At 51.7% G+C, this 22,936-nt stretch overlaps 6 protein-coding genes across 6 annotated transcripts; 3 read left to right on the forward strand and 3 right to left on the reverse strand.

Moving 5' to 3' along the window:
- Positions 1 to 439: 439 nt before the first annotated feature.
- PV06_02457 (uncharacterized protein) lies at positions 440 to 3,880 on the reverse strand. The gene is made up of 5 exons (XM_016403144.1): positions 3,716 to 3,880; positions 2,492 to 3,666; positions 2,206 to 2,433; positions 2,117 to 2,153; positions 440 to 2,067 (listed from the first exon to the last, which is right to left on the reverse strand). Exons 2-5 carry the CDS (start codon positions 2,899 to 2,901, stop codon positions 1,024 to 1,026), a joined length of 1,719 nt encoding a protein of 572 aa, XP_016267041.1. The 5' UTR covers positions 2,902 to 3,666; positions 3,716 to 3,880; the 3' UTR covers positions 440 to 1,023.
- A 2,481-nt stretch (positions 3,881 to 6,361) lies between these two features.
- Positions 6,362 to 7,526, reverse strand: PV06_02458 (60S ribosomal protein L23-A). The gene is made up of 4 exons (XM_016403145.1): positions 7,465 to 7,526; positions 7,331 to 7,381; positions 6,988 to 7,148; positions 6,362 to 6,934 (listed from the first exon to the last, which is right to left on the reverse strand). Exons 1-4 carry the CDS (start codon positions 7,476 to 7,478, stop codon positions 6,738 to 6,740), a joined length of 423 nt encoding a protein of 140 aa, XP_016267042.1. The 5' UTR covers positions 7,479 to 7,526; the 3' UTR covers positions 6,362 to 6,737.
- Positions 7,527 to 9,155: 1,629 nt separating this feature from the next.
- PV06_02459 (uncharacterized protein) lies at positions 9,156 to 12,996 on the forward strand (the record flags this gene model as incomplete). The annotated part of the gene is made up of 4 exons (XM_016403146.1): positions 9,156 to 9,482; positions 9,537 to 11,018; positions 11,119 to 12,625; positions 12,686 to 12,996. The coding sequence occupies 4 exons, from the start codon at positions 9,156 to 9,158 to the stop codon at positions 12,838 to 12,840; spliced, it is 3,471 nt and encodes a 1,156-aa protein (XP_016267043.1). The 3' UTR covers positions 12,841 to 12,996.
- A 352-nt stretch (positions 12,997 to 13,348) lies between these two features.
- PV06_02460 (uncharacterized protein) lies at positions 13,349 to 15,026 on the forward strand (the record flags this gene model as incomplete). Its single annotated transcript, XM_016403147.1, has 1 exon — positions 13,349 to 15,026. One exon carries the CDS (start codon positions 13,349 to 13,351, stop codon positions 14,930 to 14,932), a length of 1,584 nt encoding a protein of 527 aa, XP_016267044.1. The 3' UTR covers positions 14,933 to 15,026.
- A 2,777-nt stretch (positions 15,027 to 17,803) lies between these two features.
- On the reverse strand, positions 17,804 to 19,223 carry PV06_02461 (uncharacterized protein; the record flags this gene model as incomplete). The annotated part of the gene is made up of 2 exons (XM_016403148.1): positions 18,334 to 19,223; positions 17,804 to 18,283 (listed from the first exon to the last, which is right to left on the reverse strand). The coding sequence occupies exons 1-2, from the start codon at positions 19,162 to 19,164 to the stop codon at positions 17,804 to 17,806; spliced, it is 1,311 nt and encodes a 436-aa protein (XP_016267045.1). The 5' UTR covers positions 19,165 to 19,223.
- A 714-nt stretch (positions 19,224 to 19,937) lies between these two features.
- Positions 19,938 to 22,705, forward strand: PV06_02462 (uncharacterized protein; the record flags this gene model as incomplete). The annotated part of the gene is made up of 4 exons (XM_016403149.1): positions 19,938 to 20,041; positions 20,140 to 20,168; positions 20,257 to 22,150; positions 22,210 to 22,705. 4 exons carry the CDS (start codon positions 19,938 to 19,940, stop codon positions 22,499 to 22,501), a joined length of 2,319 nt encoding a protein of 772 aa, XP_016267046.1. The 3' UTR covers positions 22,502 to 22,705.
- Positions 22,706 to 22,936: the final 231 nt, after the last annotated feature.

The following is a 22,936-nucleotide window of genomic DNA, read 5'->3' on the forward strand; positions in this document are numbered from 1 at the left end:
TAAACATTCGCCTTACGCTGGTGCGCTCCATCGCAACACGAAATTCTCAAGCCACGTGGTTTCAAGTTGCTGGGATTTACGTGTGAACTTAGCTTCCAACCAAGGGGGAAAGACAACGGGATCTGCTGGAAGCAACGAAGTGCCATCCGTAATCAGGGTTACCTCAAGCTCATCTGACCCGGAAAATGGCTCGAGCCAGAGTTGAAACCGCATCGGCCAAGTGTCCTCAGGCCTTCCAGTAAGGATGACCGTGACACATGATCCCTGATCAAATACCATCATATGCAAGCCGAGTCGTTTAAGGATACCAAAGAACGGCATTCTATCGAGTCTCGGTAGCTCAGCCCGAGCATTTCGCATTGATTTCCCGAAGATCCCGAACGTACCGTTGCTCGGGGAGTGAAACGAGGTCGAAAGTTCACCGTAGGGTTAACATAAGCCAGAAGTCCCGATCGCTTTGCAATGCTCCAGCATGAGCGGGATGACAGCAATTGTTTTCACGGGTATGTTTCTGAGGAACAAAGGTGCCATCTCGAACGAAAGAATCTCTGTTGATCGTGATACGTAAGGCTGACACCCGAAAACAGTATTTCCGCCCTGCCGTGAGTCTCCACAAGTCAACATCACATCATGAACAATTTTGTTCCCCAAAAGATCGAAAGAGACATGAAAAGTACCGTGAAGATCAGTGGTGGCCCAAAGAAGAACGTCAGACAAACCATCATAGCACATTCAAAACTCCCTTCCTCAAGACATCATGAGAATACTTTTAACCTTTCAGCTCGGAAAAGACCTCTGCCCAAATCGAATATAACACGGTTCCTATGGTTCCCATTCGTTGATTACCCTACCCAGCGCCTCGCTGATAGCAGCAAATTAGTATCCAAGTTGCCATTTCTCACGTCATCAGGGGCAACCCTCCATCACTTTTGCCTTTCTTTTCCTTTCTCCTGTGCTCGTGGAAAGATGGGAGGCATCGTCGGTGGTGGAGTCCTGTGGGTGAATACTCAGCCGCGATGTTCGTCAAGTCCAAAGTTGTGAAGGAGCGACGAACCGAGTATTCATGTTCATGCTGCCGTATTGACCGTACGGTACCTGGGCCTGCCCAAAATAGTCCATTCTTGACCCTGGCAGTTCGTGGCTGCTTCGTGGGTACTGGGGAGAGGTCCCGTACACTATGCTCATGGCGTGGGGACTGCTGGAGCCCAACGGCCGCTCACCCATCGAGTGTGCGCGTCCTAAAACTGGCGCGGATGAATCCCGCCTTGTCTCCCCTGGACCCAGCGCCGCTTGGAAGAAGGAAGATGCTGGAGGCGATATGATTCCAGGGACAGGGCGAGGCGATTGCGTAAATGCCGTTGATACGTCCGAAGTTGCCGACGACAGCGACATGCTTGGGGCGGCATAAGGGCTTCCTGAAGGCGAATATCGGTATGGTTCCATGCCCTGACTACCCTGACTGTTGTGACGCTGCTGTTGTCGATAAGAGGCCAAGACCTGCATGGGAGCCTCGACTAAAGAAAGTGCCATATGTATCCCTGTATCTTGTGGGTGTTGTTTTCGTCTCTTCTCGAGCATCCCACGTATATTGTCAAGCGGATGGACGGACATGCTTCCTAGATAGGCCCCACCAAGATCAGGGAAGACCGACTCGACTGCAAGTGCGCTGGCGTAGACGTGCGCCAGCAAAACCAACGGCGCCAAGTCAGACTCTCCTCGGCGCAGAATGCGTGGAGGCAGCCAAAAGATCCAGTCTCTGAGTAACTGCAACTTGGCAAAGGCTTCCTCAGCGTTCCGGGGTTGCATGTCCTGCTGCAACTGTTGCAGATACTCGATCAGACGGGTCGCATGTTCGACAAGTTCTTGCGCGTTGGACATTCGGAGCTGCAGATTCTTCAGGGCTGTCATGATGTGGTCGAGTCGACGGAGATCATCGGGAGAGGCAGCGAGCTGGCCATGTGGCATAGACGGCGTGGAAGGAGCACCTATTCGTGCCATTGTATGTTGGTCTTGTAGGTATCTTGCAAATTCAGACTCGTGAATCCATGGCCTCATCGCACTCATTACCTATGACTTGTCAACAAAGATCAAACATCCTGTCGAGGACGCGGCGTACCGTTGCTGTGCCTGACTGTAGATTGGTCCACGCGCGCCTGGCAGTGGTTAGTCTCATGGTTCTTCCGAAGATATCGACAGGGTTCATACCATTCTGTCGCTTGCCACGACAATAGAATGGACGCTGCAAGAATGGCTTCGGAGTTTTCCCGTGAGAAGTCCCCAATGGCCTCGTGCAAGCCCTTGAGTGCTATTCCACGGTGCTGGTATGCCAGGTTATATGTATCGTTGTTCTTCGTTTGCCACGCCAGATCTGATGCTGACAGAGCAAGCAGCGCACTCATTGCGAACTCGTGCTGCATGGCCGTGGAAATCAATCTATCCTTGATGTAAGTATCGAAGGAGAATCGACATCTGCATGACATGCACAACTCACGAGTGTATCTTGGGGCCCCATACTGTGCAGTTACTGTAACCTCTGAGGTGCATTTTTGTTGACTCGATTACAATATGATGGATCAGACGTAGATCTAAGGTCGTGAACCGAGTCCAGTACTTTTGATCTTGCATACGAAGTTCCCGCAAGGGTGGCTCGCCAGAGATGCGCCAATCGTCCATTTGTTTCTGGATTTCGGCGTCCATGAGAAGATCAGGAGGGTTCGAGCCCTTTGGAGGATCTTCTCCTGCAGCGGTGAGATCCATGTAGTCACAGCGACAGTTGTGTTTCGTACAGTTTCGACATTGTGGGAACTGCTCATCGCAACGAATATGTCGTCGCTTGCATGTCCGACAGCCCTTGCGTGATTTTGTGTGGCTCTTCCGCGGTGGTCCTCCTGCTCCTGCCATTCTCCGCGCCACTTTGACAAATGTAAATGATGAAGCCGAAGTAAATTCCAACTATCTGCAGACAGAAATGAGTGTGGCAGATCTACTCGATATAGATGCCCACGTTGAATTGCGCAAGCTGAGAAAGCTATAGGATCTTACGCCGTTGGTCAGGTTGGATGTCAACATTCCCTCTCAGAAGTGGTGAATCTTAGTCCAAGAGTAAGTTCCATCCAGTAGAGGAAGACGTATGTATTTATGATAAGGCTGAGGAGGAGAGATCCGCCCCACAAGGTGCTGGAGGAGACAAGATTACTTGAGAAGGACGGACGTGTGCCAGGATGGATCTGACTGGGCCAGGGAGGAGACAAATCGTATGACAGGAAGCGTCATTCGACTTTCCGTCATCCGCAAGCCCAACTGTCAGCAACAGACAACATGTGCAATAGGTCAAATTCAGCAATGGTTGGGAACAGAGCAGTGATAGCTGGGATGGAGAAGATGGAAAAAGGACGTATGCTGCCAACGACAGGTGCATGGCTAGATGTAAGTGCTTTAGCTGGAATTGACCTCGTGGCAATGGCCTGCTAGCAAACCGGACTCAAGCGCGGCAGGGTGCATTGAGGGGCATGTTACTGATACCATGCAATAATGGGAGAACTGCCACTCAGCCTCGATTTGTTCCAGCTGCGGCATCTTCCCTGGCCGTCGACTGCTCTTTGGTCTTTCGACTTCGGAGGGCGTCAGTTTGGGCCTCGAACTGGGATTCAAAGCCGAGCGATCGTACTAGCACGGGTTAGTTTTAGTAAGAAGATGTGACCAGCACAACACAGACCAGGTATTAAACCGGCTACTAATGGCTGTGGCCAACAGCCATGGTGGAGGGAATCAACAGCATCCCGCAGGTCGCCGTGCAGCTGGCGTTTTCCGGCTTTGGCCTGATGTGACTAAGACAACTTTGAGGCGAGAGTTTTCTACTCTCACCCTCCTCCAACATGAGTGAGTCAACCACTACGGGAGGGTTTGCGAGTAGCCGGGAGCCTAATCCACTGAGCATTGGATCGATCGACTGATCCAGACGGTAACGGTGTCGCCAACAACTGGTCAAGAAGACGACAAGAGTGTCCTTGACAGTGGGGGCCTCAATGAGAGCAGCGAGCCAAAGCTTTGGAAACCTTCGCAGGGATGTGCAGAAGGAAGTTTGGTGCGATGGCAAATGGAGTGACCGAATGATCTGATCCCCAGGTTAGACCGCGTTCTGTACTCTGGGGATGTCTTGTTGCCTCGTGAAGTGCCAAAAATGGACGGCTCCTCTCGTGGTTATTATTTGATAACCAGTCCGGTGGGCCAGGGTCGCTTGTGCTTTGCCTAACTGAGATGAGTGTGAAGATGGCAGCCTAACACGGTGAGCGACCAGTGGACGAAGGCATGATGACACTATTTCTCGGTCAAGATACCTCACACCGCAAGCGAACTAGCTTCTCCCACTTTACATAGGCCGCATGCGCCGCATGCAGCTGTCAAGCACCGGACGGCCAGTATCTCTCACGGGTTGTCCAGTAAGAATGCGAACCTTGACGAGGAACAGCAAGAATTGAAAACCGTCTAGGGATAATCATGAGATGAGTCTCGCCAAGGCCAGCTGAGAAGGAGGCGTAACCGGGCGCGGGACTAGTTGAAACTCACCGACTGAACTGAAAGGGCTCCTGTAGGGGGAAGAACGTCCGTCGCATGACCTCCGGGTCTCATTGGCGAATCTGCCTACTAAATATCCGTCTTTTGGCGTCTTTTCGGTTGCTGGAACCGTGCCCTGCAGGAGCTATTTGATCCCGTCAGGGAAGTTGGCGGGGACTGAAGCGTGGCCACGGGATATTGCTTAGGCATCTTCTGTAATCCTTGCTCTGTGTGGGCATTTGGGAATTCCAGGTGCATTTCGGAATACTGAAAGTTAAGTTCAAGCGCCCGTAGAGTGCATCTGTCTGCCTCGATACAGATAACAAATACAGTGTTACCCAGGTCAAGGTCTCTGCGGCAATTCAGGGTGCGATGCAAATTGACGAGGCCCTCGGACTTCAGCCTAGCGAGCTGCATTGGGAAACGGGCTCTCCTGGGTGTATGATCCCTATGCGGTCCCTGTACGGTCTAACCTGTCGTAAAAGAACTTCGGTGACCGGCGGACGACAGTGATTGAGAGCTCGGACAGGTAGCCCATTGGCTCCGTCAATGTCTACAATATAGAATCGTCAACCGAAAAAAATCACTGGGGACCAAGTTCCTTTCCAGCTGTCTGGTCAGAACGAATGCAGCTTGTCACGAGTCGTTCACTGCATTGCTCGTGGGTGGCTTGAGTTCGCTGCAGCCACAACATGACAACACGTTCCAGGACATGCTGAGATGCGGCAGCTGTTGAATGAAGTAGTCCATCACTACGTGAACCTGCATGAAGAAGTTGACCTATCACTATCCAAGATATGGAGACTGGACAGTATCTACCTGTCAGTGGATTGATGAATGTCAACAAGTCGTCATACAGGCTGAAACTCGGACACCTACAGCGATTCCATGTACCCAGGGTTGAACCAAGAGCAAGGCGAGGATAGCCAAATCACTGCTCGACTGCTGTCATTCAAAGCCGGACATCTTGAAATCTCGCTTCCAGTCGTCTGCAGTGGATCCTAAGCTTCACGCCTTGTGTGTCTCCCTCGCTTAAATCTTGAGATCTGCCGACCGACGATCGTAAGGTCGATGTTGTACGTACCGAGTTCGCTCCTGTATGCCAGGTCTTGACGTGAGATACCTAGATAGAAAAGGGAACCCTTTGAACGGCATAGGAGCCAAAGAGGCCATGGCGCGTCCAACCCACTGTGTGACTGACATCTCGACTGATTGTTATTTCTTTTCCGGGAAGAAGCAACGCCCATTCTGCATGTCTGTTATCCGTAGTGGGGAAGCTTTCGTCCTCTAGGAAGAGCTGGAAATCTTACCTGACTTTGAATCGATACTGTCGCGGACATGGTAAGTTGAGTGTCACGGCTTTGCGCAGCAGCATTTTCCGGACTTTGATGCTCGCTGTAAATCGGATGCAGTCCATGGTGCCAACACTGACCCAGGTATCCTCGGTCATCGCTAGAACTTGTCATGGCTTGTGGTCCACTAAGTAGTGCAACAGCAAAATGTGACACAGGGTCTGGCGTTCTCCTGTTCTTTTCAGGCCGACTCGTGGCACCGGTGCAAACTAGTCCACCTCGAGTCCCCCAGGCATTGTCGGTTACTAACAAGGGTCGCATTCGATAGCAGGCTATCGCTACTACCCCGGCCAAAAGCGAGCAGGTGTCAAGCAGGCGAGTGGTGTCTCTACACGAGGGAATGTCCGCTTCACGGCAGCTTATCGTATCTTGGATGCAGAAGTCAGAGGACACGAATGCCACGTGCATAAAGAAAGCACATTACGAGCACATTACGAAGACATGGACGAATGTGGTCAAGCTGGAAGGAGCCATCTCATACTTTGTTGGGTTCGAAACTGGGTAATCGTATACGAGATAGGCAGCGATGCCAAAAGACCACGAATGTAGCATGTTCGGTGTCTCAAGAGCAACGCTAAATAGATCGATAGTGAAATCGCATTCAGCAGTAGGACACTTCTGTTGCCCGCACTCGGCTGTGGAAACCGAAATGCTAAGGCTCGAGTCCAATTCCAATGGCGAAAATTGATCGATCTGTTCATGGTATCGTTCTTCTATGCGTGCTTCGTAGTTCCGGCTCTGACCGAGGAAGCATGTGCATTCTGCATCTGTCCACCGATACAGCTTTTTTTTCTTTTTCAAAGTGCCCCAAACTCCGCATTTTGCACCTGCTCACATCACGACACCACTGTTGCTGGCTATTCTGGGCCACAGCTCAGCTGCCTCCTTTCCGACGGGACCAGTGATAGCGCTGCCCTTCATTTCGCCCTTGGGGTTGACGATGACACCGGCGTTATCTTCGAAGTAGAGGTAGATACCGTCCGCTCGTCTCCATGGCTTCGATTGTCGCACAACCACTGCTGGCATGACTACGTGGACGTAAGCCTTCATATTTTTAACGACTTTAACTGGGAGAGCATACCTTTCTTTCTGAGTTCAGGCTTTCCCTTCTTGACGGTAGCCATGACCATATCACCCACACCTGCGGCAGGCAGTCTGTTCAATCGTGCACCAATTCCTTTGACGGAGATGATGTAGAGGTTTCGGGCACCGGAGTTGTCAGCGCATGACATGACGGCTCCCCTGATCTCCATATTAGTCTCTTTCTCTTCTAAATTTTCCATTCCATTATCCTCAGTTTCGCCAAAAGCCGTCGAGAAAGCGTTCGCAGGCGTCAAAGTTCATGCTTGTTCATTCCCGCCGACAAGAGGCATCGTATATGGAGGGTTGTGGTCTAGGAAAGGAGCATCATCGAATGAACGTACACTGGGAGACCGAGAGTCATCTTGAGCTTGTTGCCAGAGGCACCACCGCGACTATAGCAGGCATGGTCAGTATAGGTTTTCACGGTCTTGGAATAACCGCCAACGTGTTGTCATCGCTGCGACTATGGACGTACCCTCGTTTAGACATATTGACGGACTGTGATTACAACAATTTAATTCCTTTCAAGGTGCAAAGATTGAAGTGCGATCAATCGCGAAGTTAGTCAGTCGAGCCAAAAATCCTGCGTGCGGGTAGTGCCAAGAAGAAATCTTGGCTATATTTCACGTGACAAGGCTGAGAATTATCTGCAGCCTTGCCGTGTACAGGTACGAGTACGAGTTTTGCGAGGTACTTCTTCATCTGAAGAGACACTGCTCGACACAGCGGACGGAGTTCTCGTAATCTGGTTGCTCTTTAGACCAAGGCTAGTCAAGCACTCTCAGATGGCGCTCGCTACATTTGGTGTTCTTGAAGTGCTTGACATTTTCGTGATAGCGGAAGCTCGTTCCACAGTCCCTCGACTCACTTGCATCCACCGGCAGTAGTTAGTACGGAGCTGAAGGGCACCCATGCTCTAATTAATTGCAGGCGACTCTCCTCCATGTCGTCTCTTCCACTACGAGGAAACCTTTTCCGATGCACGTCTGTGAATAGATGCTGGTCTCAAACTACCCTCGATGCTCAGACTGTGACTCACTCAGCCAATCGTTCCTACATTAGGCTACAGGGCTGGGTCACCAAACAATACGGATACGTAACTAGTCCCATTGTTTGGTATATCCGTAATCTTTCAGCCGGGAGGACGGAGTGGCTGCCTGAGAACCCATGTTTTGGGGGAGCTGTTTCACAAGCAATCGAAGCGGAGCAGTAGAGACTCATTGTCCACTGGCCGTTCACAAGCGCCGCCGAGCTCTTGGTCATACAGTGCTCAGGTGTCGGTGGAACGTGTCCTTGACATCTCGGCCTCGGGGCAAGAAAAGATTGAGAAGATTCTGTGACAGCAGATCGTTCACCGGGAACAAAAGTACCATGACTTTTCATGTCGCCTTTTCTCGCCATAGCCACTCCAAAAGAGAGGCTGGCTGAGGGGCCCTTAGGGCAAGGCAGCCCCTATTATGGCATCATCCACCGGGCCTGATCTGGCCCGGTCTCGCTAGCCTAACGGGCGGCCACCTCGACGGCCACGGCCATCATGCTTGAATAGACCACCTCGTTCACATCGTGAGTCTTTGAATGTATATCTCTTGTCTGATAATGTCTTTCCAAGTCGAAGGTCTACAACCCCTGTGGTAGAACGATACTGTTTTGGTGCTGACTGTTACGGAGTACCTTAAGCAGGACCTCCTCCGCCCACTTCAACATTTTTTCTCCACTGCTACAAATCACCCTGATCCCCCTGTCCAGCCTAGCACAGAAACTAAGGACGTGGGCGGGTTGGAATCTGACGACGACCACTTGGGCGACACTCGCGCCAATCATGTCGGTCATTTTATCAACCACATTCTAATGGCCCCCAATCAAGCCCTTGTCCTCGTGGTATTCGTACATGGGCTGTCAGCCTCAAGTCTCTGGGCCTTTTGCCGAGTTGCTCAGCCCTAAGCCATGTCGCGAGCATGAGATCGCAAAGCTTTGATCGGTTTCCATTCTTACCCTCGCTGATTTGATTGTCTGCCTGTATCCGTAAGCCTCCTCTTCCACAGCTTTACGAGCTGGCCTCCTTGTTTTGTTTCGCTACCCTTGGGGCCACCTCTGAGATCCTGATCATTCTCGCATCCTCGCGTTGCATCGGCCCCGTATATAGCCCTCGCGAATCCTCCCAATACAATGTCTCGAAAACGAAAGCTCTCCGCGACTTCGATCAACACCATGGAGACGTCCAACGACTTATTTATGAACGATGTAGAGGACGGGACTCGTGCGAAGGTCACCAGCACCGTCAAGGCTTTCTTCGAGACCATCGCTGGATCTGGCTCTAACCCGACCAATCCTGTCATCAATGGCGCCACTATCCAGTCACGGCCATTTTTGGCCAGGATCCTCGCCGATATTGCATCCCAGGCACCTCGCTTGGGACAAAACATTGGGCTGATTAATTCGTTGGTTGATACGACACTGTTCGACGGCGGAATTGTGGATGACCGCAACTATCAGGTATGAGCTCCTCGAATAGTACTATTTCTGCCGTCACTGATGTCGTTGGTCCAGATGGAGAAGGTTCTTCAGCTGGCGGCTTCACTCCCTGCCAACTCGCAGGCGTTAGCCGACCTGTCAAGCCAGTTCATCAAGCTACTTTGGGAGAATCTCGAACATCCTCCCTTGTCTTATCAGGGTGACGAGTACAAGTATCGGACCGCAGATGGCTCGAACAACAACATCATGTATCCCAACCTTGGTAAGGCTGGTTCTTTCTACGCACGTACAGTGACTCCCCAGACTCTTAAGCCTGGGGTACTTCCTGATCCAGGAGTCATCTTTGACGCTGTTTTTGCACGTGGTGACGAGCCACGAGAGCATCCAAACCGAGTATCCAGCATGCTCTTTTACCTTGCCACGATCATCATTCACGACTGCTTTCATACGGACGAGCGAAATCCGGCTGTTGTGAAGACATCATCATATCTCGATTTGGCACCTCTCTACGGCAGTAACGAAGAAGAGTTGAAGAAGATCAGAACCTTCAAAGATGGTCTCTTGAAGCCTGATACGTTTTCAGAAAATCGAATCCTGGGCTTTCCCCCGGGAGTCTCTGCTCTAGTAGTGTGCTTCAATCGCTTCCACAACTACGTGGCAATGCAGTTGAAGGTGATCAACGAAGGCGGTCGGTTTAAGATTCCAACCGATGACAATGATACCAAAGCCATCGCTAAGCTGGACAATGACCTCTTCCAAACGGCTCGACTGGTCACATGCGGCTTGTACGTCAATATCATTCTCACCGACTATGTACGAACAATTCTCAACCTCAACCGCACCGACTCTACATGGACTCTCGATCCACGAAAGAATTTCGGTAATGTATTCGACGAGTCTGGGGCACCCTCAGGTGTGGGCAATCAAGTCAGCGTTGAGTTCAATCTGGTCTACAGATGGCACTCGGCTATCAGTATCAAGGACGAAAAGTGGACTAACGAGCTGTACCAGTCACTGTTTCCCGGAAAAGATGTCGCAAAGCTGACTGAGCAAGAGCTCGTCATGGGTCTGTACAGGTGGCTCGGGAAGGTCGACCCAGATCCTTCGAAGTGGCAACTTGACATGGGCAAATATCAGAGAACTGAACGTGGGACTTTCCGAGATGAGGATCTGATCAACATCCTGAGCGATGCTACCGAAGATGTCGCCTGTGCCTTTGGCCCACGGAACGTGCCAGTGGTCATGAAATTGATTGAGACCTTGGGCATGAAGCAAGCCAGAGCATGGAATGTCGCAACTCTGAATGAATTCAGAAAGTTTTTCAAGCTGGAGCCTCACAAGGATTTTCGCAGCATAACTAGAGACGACGAGGTTGCTCGCTCGTTGAAAGCACTCTATGGTCATCCCGACTATGTTGAATTGTATCCAGGCCTGGTTGCCGAAGATGCGAAGGAACCCTTGGAACCAGGCTCCGGCCTATGTCCGGGCTACACCATCTCGAGGACCATCCTTGCTGATGCTGTTGCTCTTACCCGAGGCGACAGGTTCTACACTGTGGTGAGTTTTGTCTTTCTCGAGTAGTCGTGATACTGAGGCACAGCCCTTGAGTTGCTTATCATCTTCGCTGAGAGGAAAATACTAATGTATTAACTCTTAGGACTATACACCTGCGAATTTGACAAACTGGGGATGGTCCACCGTCAACTCTGACCCCACTGTAGCCCAAGGTGGCTGCATCTACAAATTGTTGATGCGTGCTCTGCCATTCTATTATCGCGGGAACTCTATCTATGCAATGTACCCGTTCACTGTCCCAGATGAGAATCGGAAGATCTTCGCCAAACTTGGTCAAGAGCAAACTTACAACTATGAACGACCGTCCTATATCCCACCACCCATATCAATCAGGTCATGGAAAGCAGTCACCGATGTACTAGGAGATCAATCTTCGTTCAAGGTACCATGGGGACCCCACACATACTATCTCACACACCATGACTACATGCTCAGTGGTGACAAACCAGCGAACACCACCCAGCGAGACGAGGTCCAGAAAGAAATGTATAGTCCAGTCAACGGCTTGAAGCAAGTCCAAACCTACTATGAAGATCTAACCACCCAATTGGTTGTGGCACGGTCTGAACGCCTACGCGGCGAGTGGTACCAGCTGGACGCCTGTAGCGATGTGGCCAATCCCTCGCACGCTATTTTCGTCGCCCGCATGTTTAACCTGCCCTTAAAGCAGGCTGGAGACCTCAATCCTGCAGGGGTCGAGGTGGATCAACTGTACCTTGCGCTATCAGTGCTTTTCGCCTACGTCTTCCTCGACGGAGACACCGCCAGCTCATTCAAACTGAGGGAATCTGCCAAAGATGCAACTGATCAGTTGGCAAAATTAGTGAAACTCGTCTCCGAGGTTGCCAAGGTCGGTGGGCTCTTCCACCTTGGCGCGTACTTCCCGATGAGCACAGCGGGACAGCTCCTTGAAGACTACGGCGGCAGATTCTTGAAGCGTCTTTTCGAAGGTGGCAAGAGCGTCGATGAAGTTGTGTGGACCATCATCCCCACCGCCGCCGCCGCTTGTGCGACCCAAGCACAACATTTCACGCAGATGCTTGATATCTATCTACAGGATGAATACTACACTGAACACTGGCCGGAGATTCAAAGGTGTGCATGGTCGGACAACCCCGAGGACTTTGAAAAGCTGAAGGGCTACGCACTTGAAGCCAACCGTCTTGCACCCGCGGCTTTTGGTCTGCTACGGGTGGCTGCAGTTGATGCGGTCGTCGATGACAATGGGAACAAGGTTCAAATCAAGGCCGGCGACCAGATATACACTGACTTCATCACTGCCGGGCTTGATGAGACTGTGTTCCCCAACCCACACAAGATTGACCCGACTCGCGATCGATCGTTGTACATCCACCATGGCTGGGGCCCGCACTCGTGTCTGGGGCGTCCCATTGCAGAAGTAGCCATGGCGGCACAACTCAAAGTCTTTGCCAAATTGAAGAATCTCAGACGAGCACCAGGCCTTCAAGGACACCTGAAGAAGACCATACCGGCGCCCAATCCGACCAGTAGCGACCCGAAGCCGAACCCCGGCAGTGTAGCGGCATTCATGCTGGAAGACTGGAGTTCATGGTACCCGTTCCCAACTAGTAAGTTTCATTCTCTGCTCATGTCGTTCCTTGATCATATTCTAACAACCACCACCACAGCACTCAAAGTTCACCACGAAGGCTTGTTGAGAGACCAATCGAAAGAACTTGCCGCTGAGACTGGCGCTCCGGGAATACAGGCAGAAATCATTGACAGCGATATGGCAATGAGCAACGGCATGAACGGAGATCATGTGGAAGATAATACCGCTTGAGTGTGCACGTATCGAATCGCCGCCATTTGTTGTATTGAGGTTTCGGACAGATTGTACTATCTATGATGGAAGGATTTGGAATATCAGCGCGATTAGGAAGGCAATCAAGGGGGAAACATTAACGGTGTAGTAAGTTGGCGATACTACAGATAATCACTCATTGGAATGATATCATGATTAAGGGAATTTACAAGTTTGTTGACCTCAAATCGGGTTGAAACCACCGCTATACTCTGTGACTTCAGTCTCGTTCAGCCTCGCCGCGTTGCTGACATTGATGCCCCTCACTTTCCACATTCGGGCAGCGTTACAAAGACTGCCAGCTGACTCAGCCTCATGCATTACCAGAAGGGCCCTGTACTTATAGTCGAAGCTCGACGTTGGGAATCTTCTACAACATCAAGAGCCTCGCCCTGCATACGGAGTAGGTCCAGGTAAGCAGTCTAAGATTATTCAACAGCGTTGCCACTGAGTATCACCTCGTATAGCGTGACTCTTCAAGGCCTTGATGCTCCCAGCCGTGATCACCACCACCACTGCCACCATCAAGCACCAGGGTGGTTTCGTGACACACTTGGTCAGAGCAGGACGACACTTGAAAGTGACCTCCTTGTCGTCCGGCACCATCTTGCCTGGACTACAACAACAACGACATTCTCGCAGTATGTCGACACATTACGACGCCATCATAATCGGCTCCGGCCAAGGCGGCACGCCCCTGTCCCAAGCGCTGGCCAAAGCCGGTCGACGCACCGCGCTCATCGAGTCCACGCACGTCGGCGGGACGTGTATCAACGAAGGATGCACGCCGACCAAGACCATGGTGGCCAGCGCCCTCGTCGCGCACGCGGCCTACCGGGCCCCAAGCTACGGCGTGCAGTTCAAGAAATCCAGCCTGACCGTGAACATGGAGACGGTGAGGAAGCGGAAACGGGACATCGTGGACAGTTTTCGCGGCGGGAGCGAGAATCGTCTCAAGAACACGGCGAACCTGGACCTCATCATGGGTCAGGCGAAGTTCACTGGCCCCAAGACCATTGAAGTGTCGGTCAACGACTCCGGGATGAAAGAAACACTAGAGGCCGATCACATCTTTATCAATGCCGGGTGCTCACCGGCACCCTTGAAGGCCAGGAACGCCGAGACCATCACGGGCAACCTGCTCAACTCGACGACCATCATGGAACTAGGCGAGGTCCCTCGTCACCTCGTCGTCATCGGTGGCGGCGCGGTCGGTCTCGAGTTCGCCCAGATGATGAAACGATTCGGAGCGAGAGTCAGCCTGATCCAACGCAACAACCAGCTATTGCCACGAGAGGACGACGACGTGTCTGAAGAGGTGCGCAAGATTCTCGTCGAGGACGGGATCGACGTCTACCTCGGAGCCGAGACGAGAGAAGTGTCCAACGTCACGCTGGGCCAGATTGTCGTGTCCATAACCCAGCAAGACGGCAGCGTCAAGTCCTTGTTGTGCTCGCACGTGCTCGCCGCGACGGGCCGCAACCCCAACACACCAGCCCTCGACCTCGAAGCCGCGGGCGTTCAGGTCGACGGACACGGCTACGTGCGAGTCAACGAGCACCTCGAGACTTCGGCACCGGGCATCTACGCGCTGGGAGACATCAAGGGTGGCCCTGCCCAGACCCACGTGTCGTACGACGATTTCCGCGTCCTCCGAGACAACCTCATCACCGCCGACGGGGCCAAAGCGGTGGAGAAGGCCTCGATCGAGAACAGGTTGATCCCGTACTGCATCTTCATGGACCCGCAGCTCGGACGGGTCGGGTTGACGGAAAGGGAAGCCCGCAAACAACACCCAAACAAAACCATCAAGGTCGCCAAGATGCCCATGGCGTGGGTTGCCCACGCCATAGAGAGGGACGAGACGAGGGGATTCATGAAGGCCGTGGTCGACGCCGACTCGAAGGAGATTCTGGGGTTTACGTGTCTCGGCCTCGCGGGCGGCGAGATCATGAGCATGGTCCAACTCGCCATGATCGGTGGTCTCACGTACGACGAGCTGGAGAATGCAATGTTTGCCCATCCTTGTTTGTCCGAGAGTTTGAATAATCTCTGGGGTTTCTTGGAGTGATTGATCATTGTTTGCGCCACAAGAATCACATTCGGAACATTTCCGGCAGTCTGTAGGTGATACTGATTCATGGGAAATACAACATACATACAAAGTAGGTAATGCAGGAGAAAACAATATTTCAGATACTTGGAACTTGAGTCAGTTTGTATGTGAATGTGACTGTTAATGTGTATGTGGAATTGTGAGTATATGTATGACTGTCAAGGGCTATTGTGCTGGACCTGATATCATTTTCTTAAATCTTCTGTCGTCTCTCACCGTCGTATATCGGTAGTGGCGTTCCGTCGATGTCGGCTTTGATCTGCAACGCTACAAACCGCGGCAGGTATCGACCGTGTCCGACTGTGCCTCCGACATAGAACAAATCAGGTTCTAGAAAGACGCAAGGTCAGATCAGATACATCATACGGGCAGGGGAGATATTGATGCAGAAACTTACGACCATGCCGCTTGAATGCTCCATTGAGCTCACCTTCTTCGTCTAATCCCCAGAAATCATCGGCTCGAGAGGCCACTTTCTCGCCAAAGATCTGAGCGACGTCGGTCCGCATGTTTCCTATGAATCCTGTACAAAAGACGATGACGTCGGCTGGGATTTCCGAGCCGTCACTAAACGCGAGACCTGTTCGGGTGTAATGAGTTGGAAGGGCGTCGGACTTCATCTTGATCTATCAAACGTTTACTTGGTTAGTTTCACAACTCGGAGCACGAGGGAAGAGGCTGAGATTAGTATCGATATTGGACATATGCCAATACAATGCCCGAAACAGGCCCAACCCTGCTTGTTCACGAGGAGGGCAGGGGCGGGTCGACCTAGAAGGAGCTACAAGTGCTGTGCGAATGCTTTACTTACCAATCCTTTTGCAATCTTATCGGAACACCCGACGTCCATATAGTGTCCTCCCAGTTTGACCAAGATATGCCACATGATGTCGCCGTACCTCTCGACCCGGAACCCCGCGCGTTCGAGGGCGTCGAAGCGTTCCGGCTCCTTCGACGCGGCCGCGTGCAGGGCCCTCCGACTCATCAACCTGCCCAGCACGTGCGGCATCGAGTATTGGTCCCGGTCGGCGTCGACCGTCGGCACGTCGGCGTTGTACGACCGGTCGCTGATGGTCTTGAAGTATTCGTACGGCAACACGTAGGTTTGCGTGCGCTGCACCATGGTGATGGCCGACATGTCCGCCTCGACCATGTCTTCGGCCACGTCGTGGGCCGTGTTGGCGGTGCCCACCACGATCCCCGTCTTGCCTCGCCAGCCCGCTGCGGACTTGTATTCTGACGAGTGGAGAACCGTCCCCTGAAAGATGTCGCGACCGGGGTACGTTGGCTTGATGGGGATTTGGCCGCCGCCTCCCGTAGCCATGATCACGTACCGACAAGTAATCATGATACTATTATTGACGCCATCTGGTTGTTTTTGTCGTACCTCGAGTGCATATTGTCGTCTCTCCTCGTTCCAAGTTCCAGATTGCAGCGTTGAACTAAACCAGATGTGCTTGTCGATGCCGAACTTCTCGACCCAGTCTTTGTATCCCCGCGCGAGGTCATATTTAGTGAGGAACTCCTGATAGGGCAGCGGAAAGGTTCGGTCGAAGGGGAGATGACCGTACTCGCGGGATGTATGCAGTCTCGCAGAGTCGTATCTCGTCATCCAATTGTCTCCGATTTTCTCATGTTTGTCGAGCACGACATACGAGATGCCCAGGGCTTGTAGTCGGCCGCCGGCCGAGAGACCAGCTTGGCCACAGCCAACGACTACACAGTCAAAGTGATGGTTCGAGGCAGCGTTTGGTTCTGTTCGGTTCTGCGTTTCGTGTGTGGAAGAGGGTTGGCGGACAGGCTCGAGCTGGTCGACATCGTTGCATCCTTCGAGTTGCTCCAGGATGGTTCTAATGAGCCAAATCTTCCATTGCCCGTCATTGTCCAAGACCAGTGACAGTATCCCACGACATTGTGTGACGGGAATAGATTGGCAGCTGAAGGTAAATGCCACATTCACCCATCCTGTATCCCCACCTAGCCGAATGGGTATCGTTGATCCCTTGATGATCGAGAACTCGCTGACTCGTCGCTGTGAACAGGTCGTTGTCCAGGCGGAGATTATTGATTCAGGAGAGTAGAATGTACGAGTTGTGCCTGTGAGGGCGAATAAATCTCTCCAGATCGAGTCGGACAAGAGGTCGGTGCTTTGAAGGTTACTTAAGCAACGGATCGATGAGCTGACCTCGGCCTCCAAGTCGCCGCCGGTGGCCTCAAATTGGGATTTTGGAAGCTGGCAAGGAAGTGTCTCGAGAATACTCCGTGGTGCGTACGGTGCGATGGCAATCTCGCCGACTTCACCCATTGCTTCTTTGCGAATATCACACACGTATTGACAATGGCTGTTGAATAGAGTATCTCCTAACAGGGGATGTTGGCAATGACAAGGCAGCAACTCAGCTGACAGAAGAGACGGCGTTAAACACGTAGACCTACCAACTCTTTTGTTGAGTTCTGACACGAGATGTACTGATCATTCTTTTACAAATCGACCCCATTATAAGGTCATCATCTTGTTTCAAATTCCGCGGTGATCGTGCGAGTGTCGATTCTATCGTCTGGGGTCAACGTGGGGCAAAACGCGAGACAAAATCGGGAAGGAGGATGCGGAGAAAGGCCGGCAGATGGTGAAAGATATTTACTCAGATGGGACCGGAGTCGGGCACATTTACCAACCATCACCGGGCCGAGAATGTACGCATAAATAGACATACGAACGACAGAGTAATGGGGACATATATTCAAACAAAGACTGCATCAATTCCCCGTGATATATATGCACTTGTACAAGAGCCATCATACCGCACCACCAAGGATATGTACCATTTAAGGGTTGTAATCACCATTCACAACCTTTTCCACATTCTCCTTGCCCTCGGTCTTCTCTAAAGGCAGAGGTAGAGAACGCTGAGGCCTCATGCCAAGTAGTCCAGTCGCATCGACTAATCGGGCCTTTGGGTTCAGCTCCAAGCCAAAGCCAGGCTTGTCCAGAACGCTGACATCGAGATATCCTTGTGTCGGTATCGGCTCGTTCAGGAAGAGATCTCCAAATACCGGAAGCACACTTTTCCCATCAGGGCTGTTGGCGAGGTATTCCTGGAACGGCGAATTGTGCTGACTGACAACGAAGTGATATGAGTATGGTCCAGAGGCATGAGGAACGACGGGAACATCATAGGCCGCAGCCATGGCAGAAACCTTGAGAAGCTCAGTGAGGCCTCCCAACCACATGACATCTGGTTGGATGATGTCGACGTTTCTGCCCTCGAGAAGCTTGCGGAACCCATATCGAGAATATTCGTGCTCCTAGCGCTGTGTTAGTTTCAGCATGTCCAGATCAATTTTGCATGGCATACCCCTGTAGTGAATTTCGTGTCTGGATGTGCTCTCTTCAAGAGTTGGAATCCGTCAAAGTCGTCAGGAGACAGGACCTCTTCCCACCAATCTATTCGAATATCTTGTCGCTTGGCCTCTGACACGAGCTCAATAGTATATTGGACGTTGAGAGACATCCAGCAGTCAACCCTCAAGGGAAAGTCTGGTCCGATATCCTCACGGTGCTTTTTCAGGAATGCAATGTTCTTTTTCAGACTTTCAGGCTCCTCGGGACTGTATGGCAAGGGAACTTTAGCACCGCCGAAGCCCATCTTTTGTGCTGCTGCAGGTTCAGGGCCTGTGCAGTAAAAGTGTAGCTTGTCTCGGGTACTGCCCCCGATCATTTTGTACACCGGTTCGTTTCTGATCTTGCCCAAGAGGTCCCACAAAGCCAGATCCAGGACTGAAATGACTGCAACAGGCAAACCCTTGCGTCCGTAAAACATGGACCCTTTGTACATGAGCTCGAACAGATCGTTGACATCTCGAGGATCCCGACCGACGAGAAACCTCTCAAAATGCTGCTGCACTAGCCAACACGCTGGTGGTCCTCCAAATCCAGTGGCAAACCCAGTGGTACCGTCTGTAGCCTCGATCTCGACGCAAAAGGAGCCCAAGACGTTGATACCAAAAGAGGTGCGGGACTTTCGATATCGCTCCCATTTGGACATGGGAGTCGAAATCTTGTTGTCGATGAGCCAGTGACCGCCCTTCACATTGTGGTAATCACCACCCGAGCCAACGCCTTCGATGACAAAGGTTCGTATGGTCTTGATGGTGGGGAATGCTTTGACCCCGGCCATGGCCTTCATATGGTCTTTTCTCGTCTGCTGTTGGAGTTTCTCAAGAGGTGGTCGTTTCGGCAGAGAGCACTATATTGTGACGTGAACACAACACGAGAGTAGCAGAATCAGCCTAATATCAGAGAGACACGAGTGTGCAGGATAGAGAACATAGACACGCATAACTAGGTATCTGGCGGGGATCTGAATAAAAAGAAAGTTGGGCTTCGCTCATCGGGACAGTTGTCGCCGGCAGTGGAGAAGTTTTGGGTTGGGCCCGTGGCGACACCAAGAAGGCTACACAAGACAAAGATACCAAGAAGTGCCAGCGAATACCAGAGCGACATCGGTCGAGAGACTTCGGTGCTGTGTAGGGGTTTAATGAGTTCGCGAACAGCAGGGTGTGGGATGAATGCTGGGAGGAGATACCCACAGGAGGAGTGGGAGCAAGTGTGTTGAGGTATTTCGGCATTGGTATCTGTGTAATTACGAAGACTCACCCTTGTGGTGGATTATCCTCGCAGGGAGATAGGCGTGGGATGTGCTTGGACCTACCGGACAGACGTGCCCCTATAAGAGCGTATTGCTGATTTCTCCGGGCCCTCTTACAATACCTGTAATTTTGATACGACTGCTCTCTTGGCGGGTTTACCTCGGTAATTCCCTAGAGGAAAAGCTCGGCTCAACTTCCTCCCACTCGGTGCAATGATCTTCCCAGATCATCTTGTTCGTATCTTTGCCTGTGCATTGTAGAACTCTTCACAACATGCGAGTACAACAATGATATGGGTCTGACTAGCATCATGGCGAGTCATCCACGCGCTACTTCCCCCTCCGCATCTGAATCCGAATCCGGGGAAGATGATCGAGACAGCCCCAGGAAACGGAAGAGGCCGATGAACGTCACGTACGTGTGCTGCCTTTATCCTTCTCTTGCTCACCGTGGCTCACCCTGCGCTCTTCGTCCTTGTTTTTCCGACCTCTAGAATAGTTGCTAATGCCCAGTCCGCTTGCGGAAAATAGTTGCGAGGCCTGTAAGCAAAGGAAAGTCAAATGTGGTTGGTGTTTGCCCCTCTGCATCTGGATTAACACACCTAATGTACTGATACTCGTCCTCAATAGATCGTATCCAGCCTGCCTGTGGCTGGTGTACTCGTAACGATCACCCATGTGAATACAGAGAACGCAAAAAGCCGGGCCTGAGAGCTGGCTATGGTCGTGAACTCGAAGGACGGCTTGATCGACTGGAGTCTCTTCTCTATGAGCAAGGTCGTCAACTAGCCGCTCATCTAGCAGAAGCATGCACCATCACCACCACAGGTACAGTCAACACGAACATCTCAAGAACATCTCAAGGTCAAGGTATTACGCCCGAGACTCAACACCGAAACTCTTTCGATCCCCAAACGGCCACTTTCGCTAGTGATGCCGATTATTCTCAGCCGGTAGTTGATCCCAAGTTGAATTCAGCAACTTCTCGCCACGGATCATTGCAGTTTCAACCCGGCCAACAAGCACTCTCTGACCAAGCCATTCCTCCGCCACAGAATCATTATACTCCATCTGTGCATTCTCATCCAATCACTTCACCCCATTCCACGAGCGCATATCATGGAACACAGATTTTCAATGAGCATGCTACTATGCTGCCTCCTTATGATCTCTTGTACTCCCTCGTTGATCTCTATTTCAAACATGTCAACAACTGGCTGCCCTTGTTGGACAGGAAAACAACCCTCGACACTCTCTTCGGGCCATCAACGTTAGACGAATCTGATCGAGTCCTTTTGCATGCCATTGTGGCAACGACCCTCAGGTTTTCACAGGATCCTCGACTGACACCCGAGAGCCGCCAACACTACCATGACACATCAAAACAGCGTGTTCAATTATTCGGTCTTGAGAATTCCAATGTCAGGGGACTTCAGGCACTAGTCATTCTGGCGCTGGATGTGACCGGAAGTACAAATGGACCACCAGCGTGGAATTTGCTGGCACTGATTAGCAGAAGCATGGTGCAGCTGGGCCTTGCCGTAGAATCAAGTTCAAATCTTGCTTCGCCGATGTATCCATCGATCGCGACCTTGAGGGCATCAGTACTGCCAGACGCCAGAAGCTGGATCGAAGACGAAGAAAGACGTCGACTCTTCTGGGCCGTCTACCTTCTTGATCGATATGCCACCATAGCGACAGCATTCGAGTTCGCACTCGACGAGAAAGAGGTCGACCGGCGCTTGCCCTGTCGAGATGACCTCTTTGCGGCGAACAAACCTGTCGAGACTCGATGGTTTCGCCCTCCAGAACGGCCTCGTTACACCACTGGGATGGCTGATACCCATGGTCATTTTTCATACCATTGCGAGCTGATGGCTATTCTGGGACAGATCCACCAGTTTCTGAAGCGGCCCGTTGACATTGGATCTCTTTCCGACGTAGAACAATGGCAAGGCTCGTATCGTGGCCTAGACAGCGACCTCAATGCCTGGCATTTCAGTCTGCCTGACGAGTTCGCTAACATCACTCGGCTGCTCAAATCGAACGTGCCTGCTAAAAATACCAATTGTGGCTGGATCATGCTCCAAGCAGCCTACTGTTTGACGGTCATTCGGTTAAATTCCTCCGCGGCATACCCTAGCCAGACGTCGCCGATTTTCTCCTCTTCCTACAGTGCTATGCAACGTTGCCTATCAGCAGTAGAGAACTTGAGACAGCTCTGCAGGTTTGTCAAGCTCAGTGGTCTACTTGACAAACTTGGCCCCCCCTTCGGTTTCGCTATATGGGTGGGTTCTCGTGTTATGCTTGTTCATGGATCCACGATGGATCACGAAGTGGACCCTGACATTGACTTTTTCGTCACGACTCTTGCCGAGATGGGTGAATATTGGACGGTCGCGAAGAGGTATAGCGAGATTCTGAGCAGAGTTTTGGGAGAGTACCGACAGTCGCAGCGGGCGAGCGGCATGACAGGGGAGATGATGACCCCGTCTAGTGTGAAGATACTTGCCGACATGCGCCGGTAAGCACATTCTTTGCAATCATTGGAAGAGGGAAAGTCATGCTAACACGATGAAACAGATGTGCCTATGACCTTGACTTCCTGATCTCTCGTCAACCACATGCTGCTGCGGTCAAGTCCTATCACCCCACCCGGGCCAATACGCCGGCTCAAAACGAACTCGAGTATCTTGACGTATTCGACCTATTCAACTTTCCACGCTTGCCGATGGGCCAGGAAGGCCTAGAACAAGGGAATGGACAGGGGCTAGGTCCTACGGCGACCCCAGACCTTGGGGCGATGAATGTGTCAATGAATCCCAATTTCGCGGTGCCCAATCCCGAAGCCGATTGGCTTTTCCGCACTGGCTAAGAAGTGCTTCTGCTTTTTCTGATGAGGTCAAGTTGTGGTCTGAGGAAAGAAGTTTCCACGCCAGGAGGATACGTTCCGAGTGTTAGGGTCGATCGACCAATTCTATACCTCATACGGTAAACACATGGGCGTCAGATTTCTCGTCTCGCAGCTTACAGCATCGTGGTTACTTCGCAATACTTTTTGCAGAGGATGATACTCGGGCTAGTCAGGCACTTTAGCCACCGAATTCCAGAGATCGGGCGGTAGTCAGCAACGACGTGGATAGGATCAGAGAAGGTATCTAGGCAGCACTGGAATCAGCCTTGCACCATTCGATAATGGGTAAATGCCCTTGGACGGACACCAATGAGGTGGTGGAACCATGAGGATATAAAAAACTTACTCGTACACCTCGCGATGGACAAAGAAAATCACGTCTATAACTTTTGGGTT

Source organism: Exophiala oligosperma, assembly GCF_000835515.1.
Source record: "Exophiala oligosperma strain CBS 72588 unplaced genomic scaffold supercont1.2, whole genome shotgun sequence".
Taxonomy (NCBI): domain Eukaryota; kingdom Fungi; phylum Ascomycota; class Eurotiomycetes; order Chaetothyriales; family Herpotrichiellaceae; genus Exophiala; species Exophiala oligosperma.

Coding starts and splice junctions, on each gene's coding strand:
- PV06_02457 (XM_016403144.1), bottom strand. CDS start 2,901: ATGGCAGGAGCAGGAGGACCACCGCGGAAGAGCCACACAAAATCACGC. Junction 2,434..2,491: donor TGGGGCCCCAAGATACACTC/GTGAGTTGTGCA, acceptor CATCAAGGATAG/ATTGATTTCCACGGCCATGC. Junction 2,154..2,205: donor TCGTGGCAAGCGACAGAATG/GTATGAACCCTG, acceptor AACCACTGCCAG/GCGCGCGTGGACCAATCTAC.
- PV06_02458 (XM_016403145.1), bottom strand. Junction 7,149..7,330: donor ATGACTCTCGGTCTCCCAGT/GTACGTTCATTC, acceptor TATGGAGATCAG/GGGAGCCGTCATGTCATGCG. Junction 6,935..6,987: donor GCCTGAACTCAGAAAGAAAG/GTATGCTCTCCC, acceptor ACGTCCACGTAG/TCATGCCAGCAGTGGTTGTG.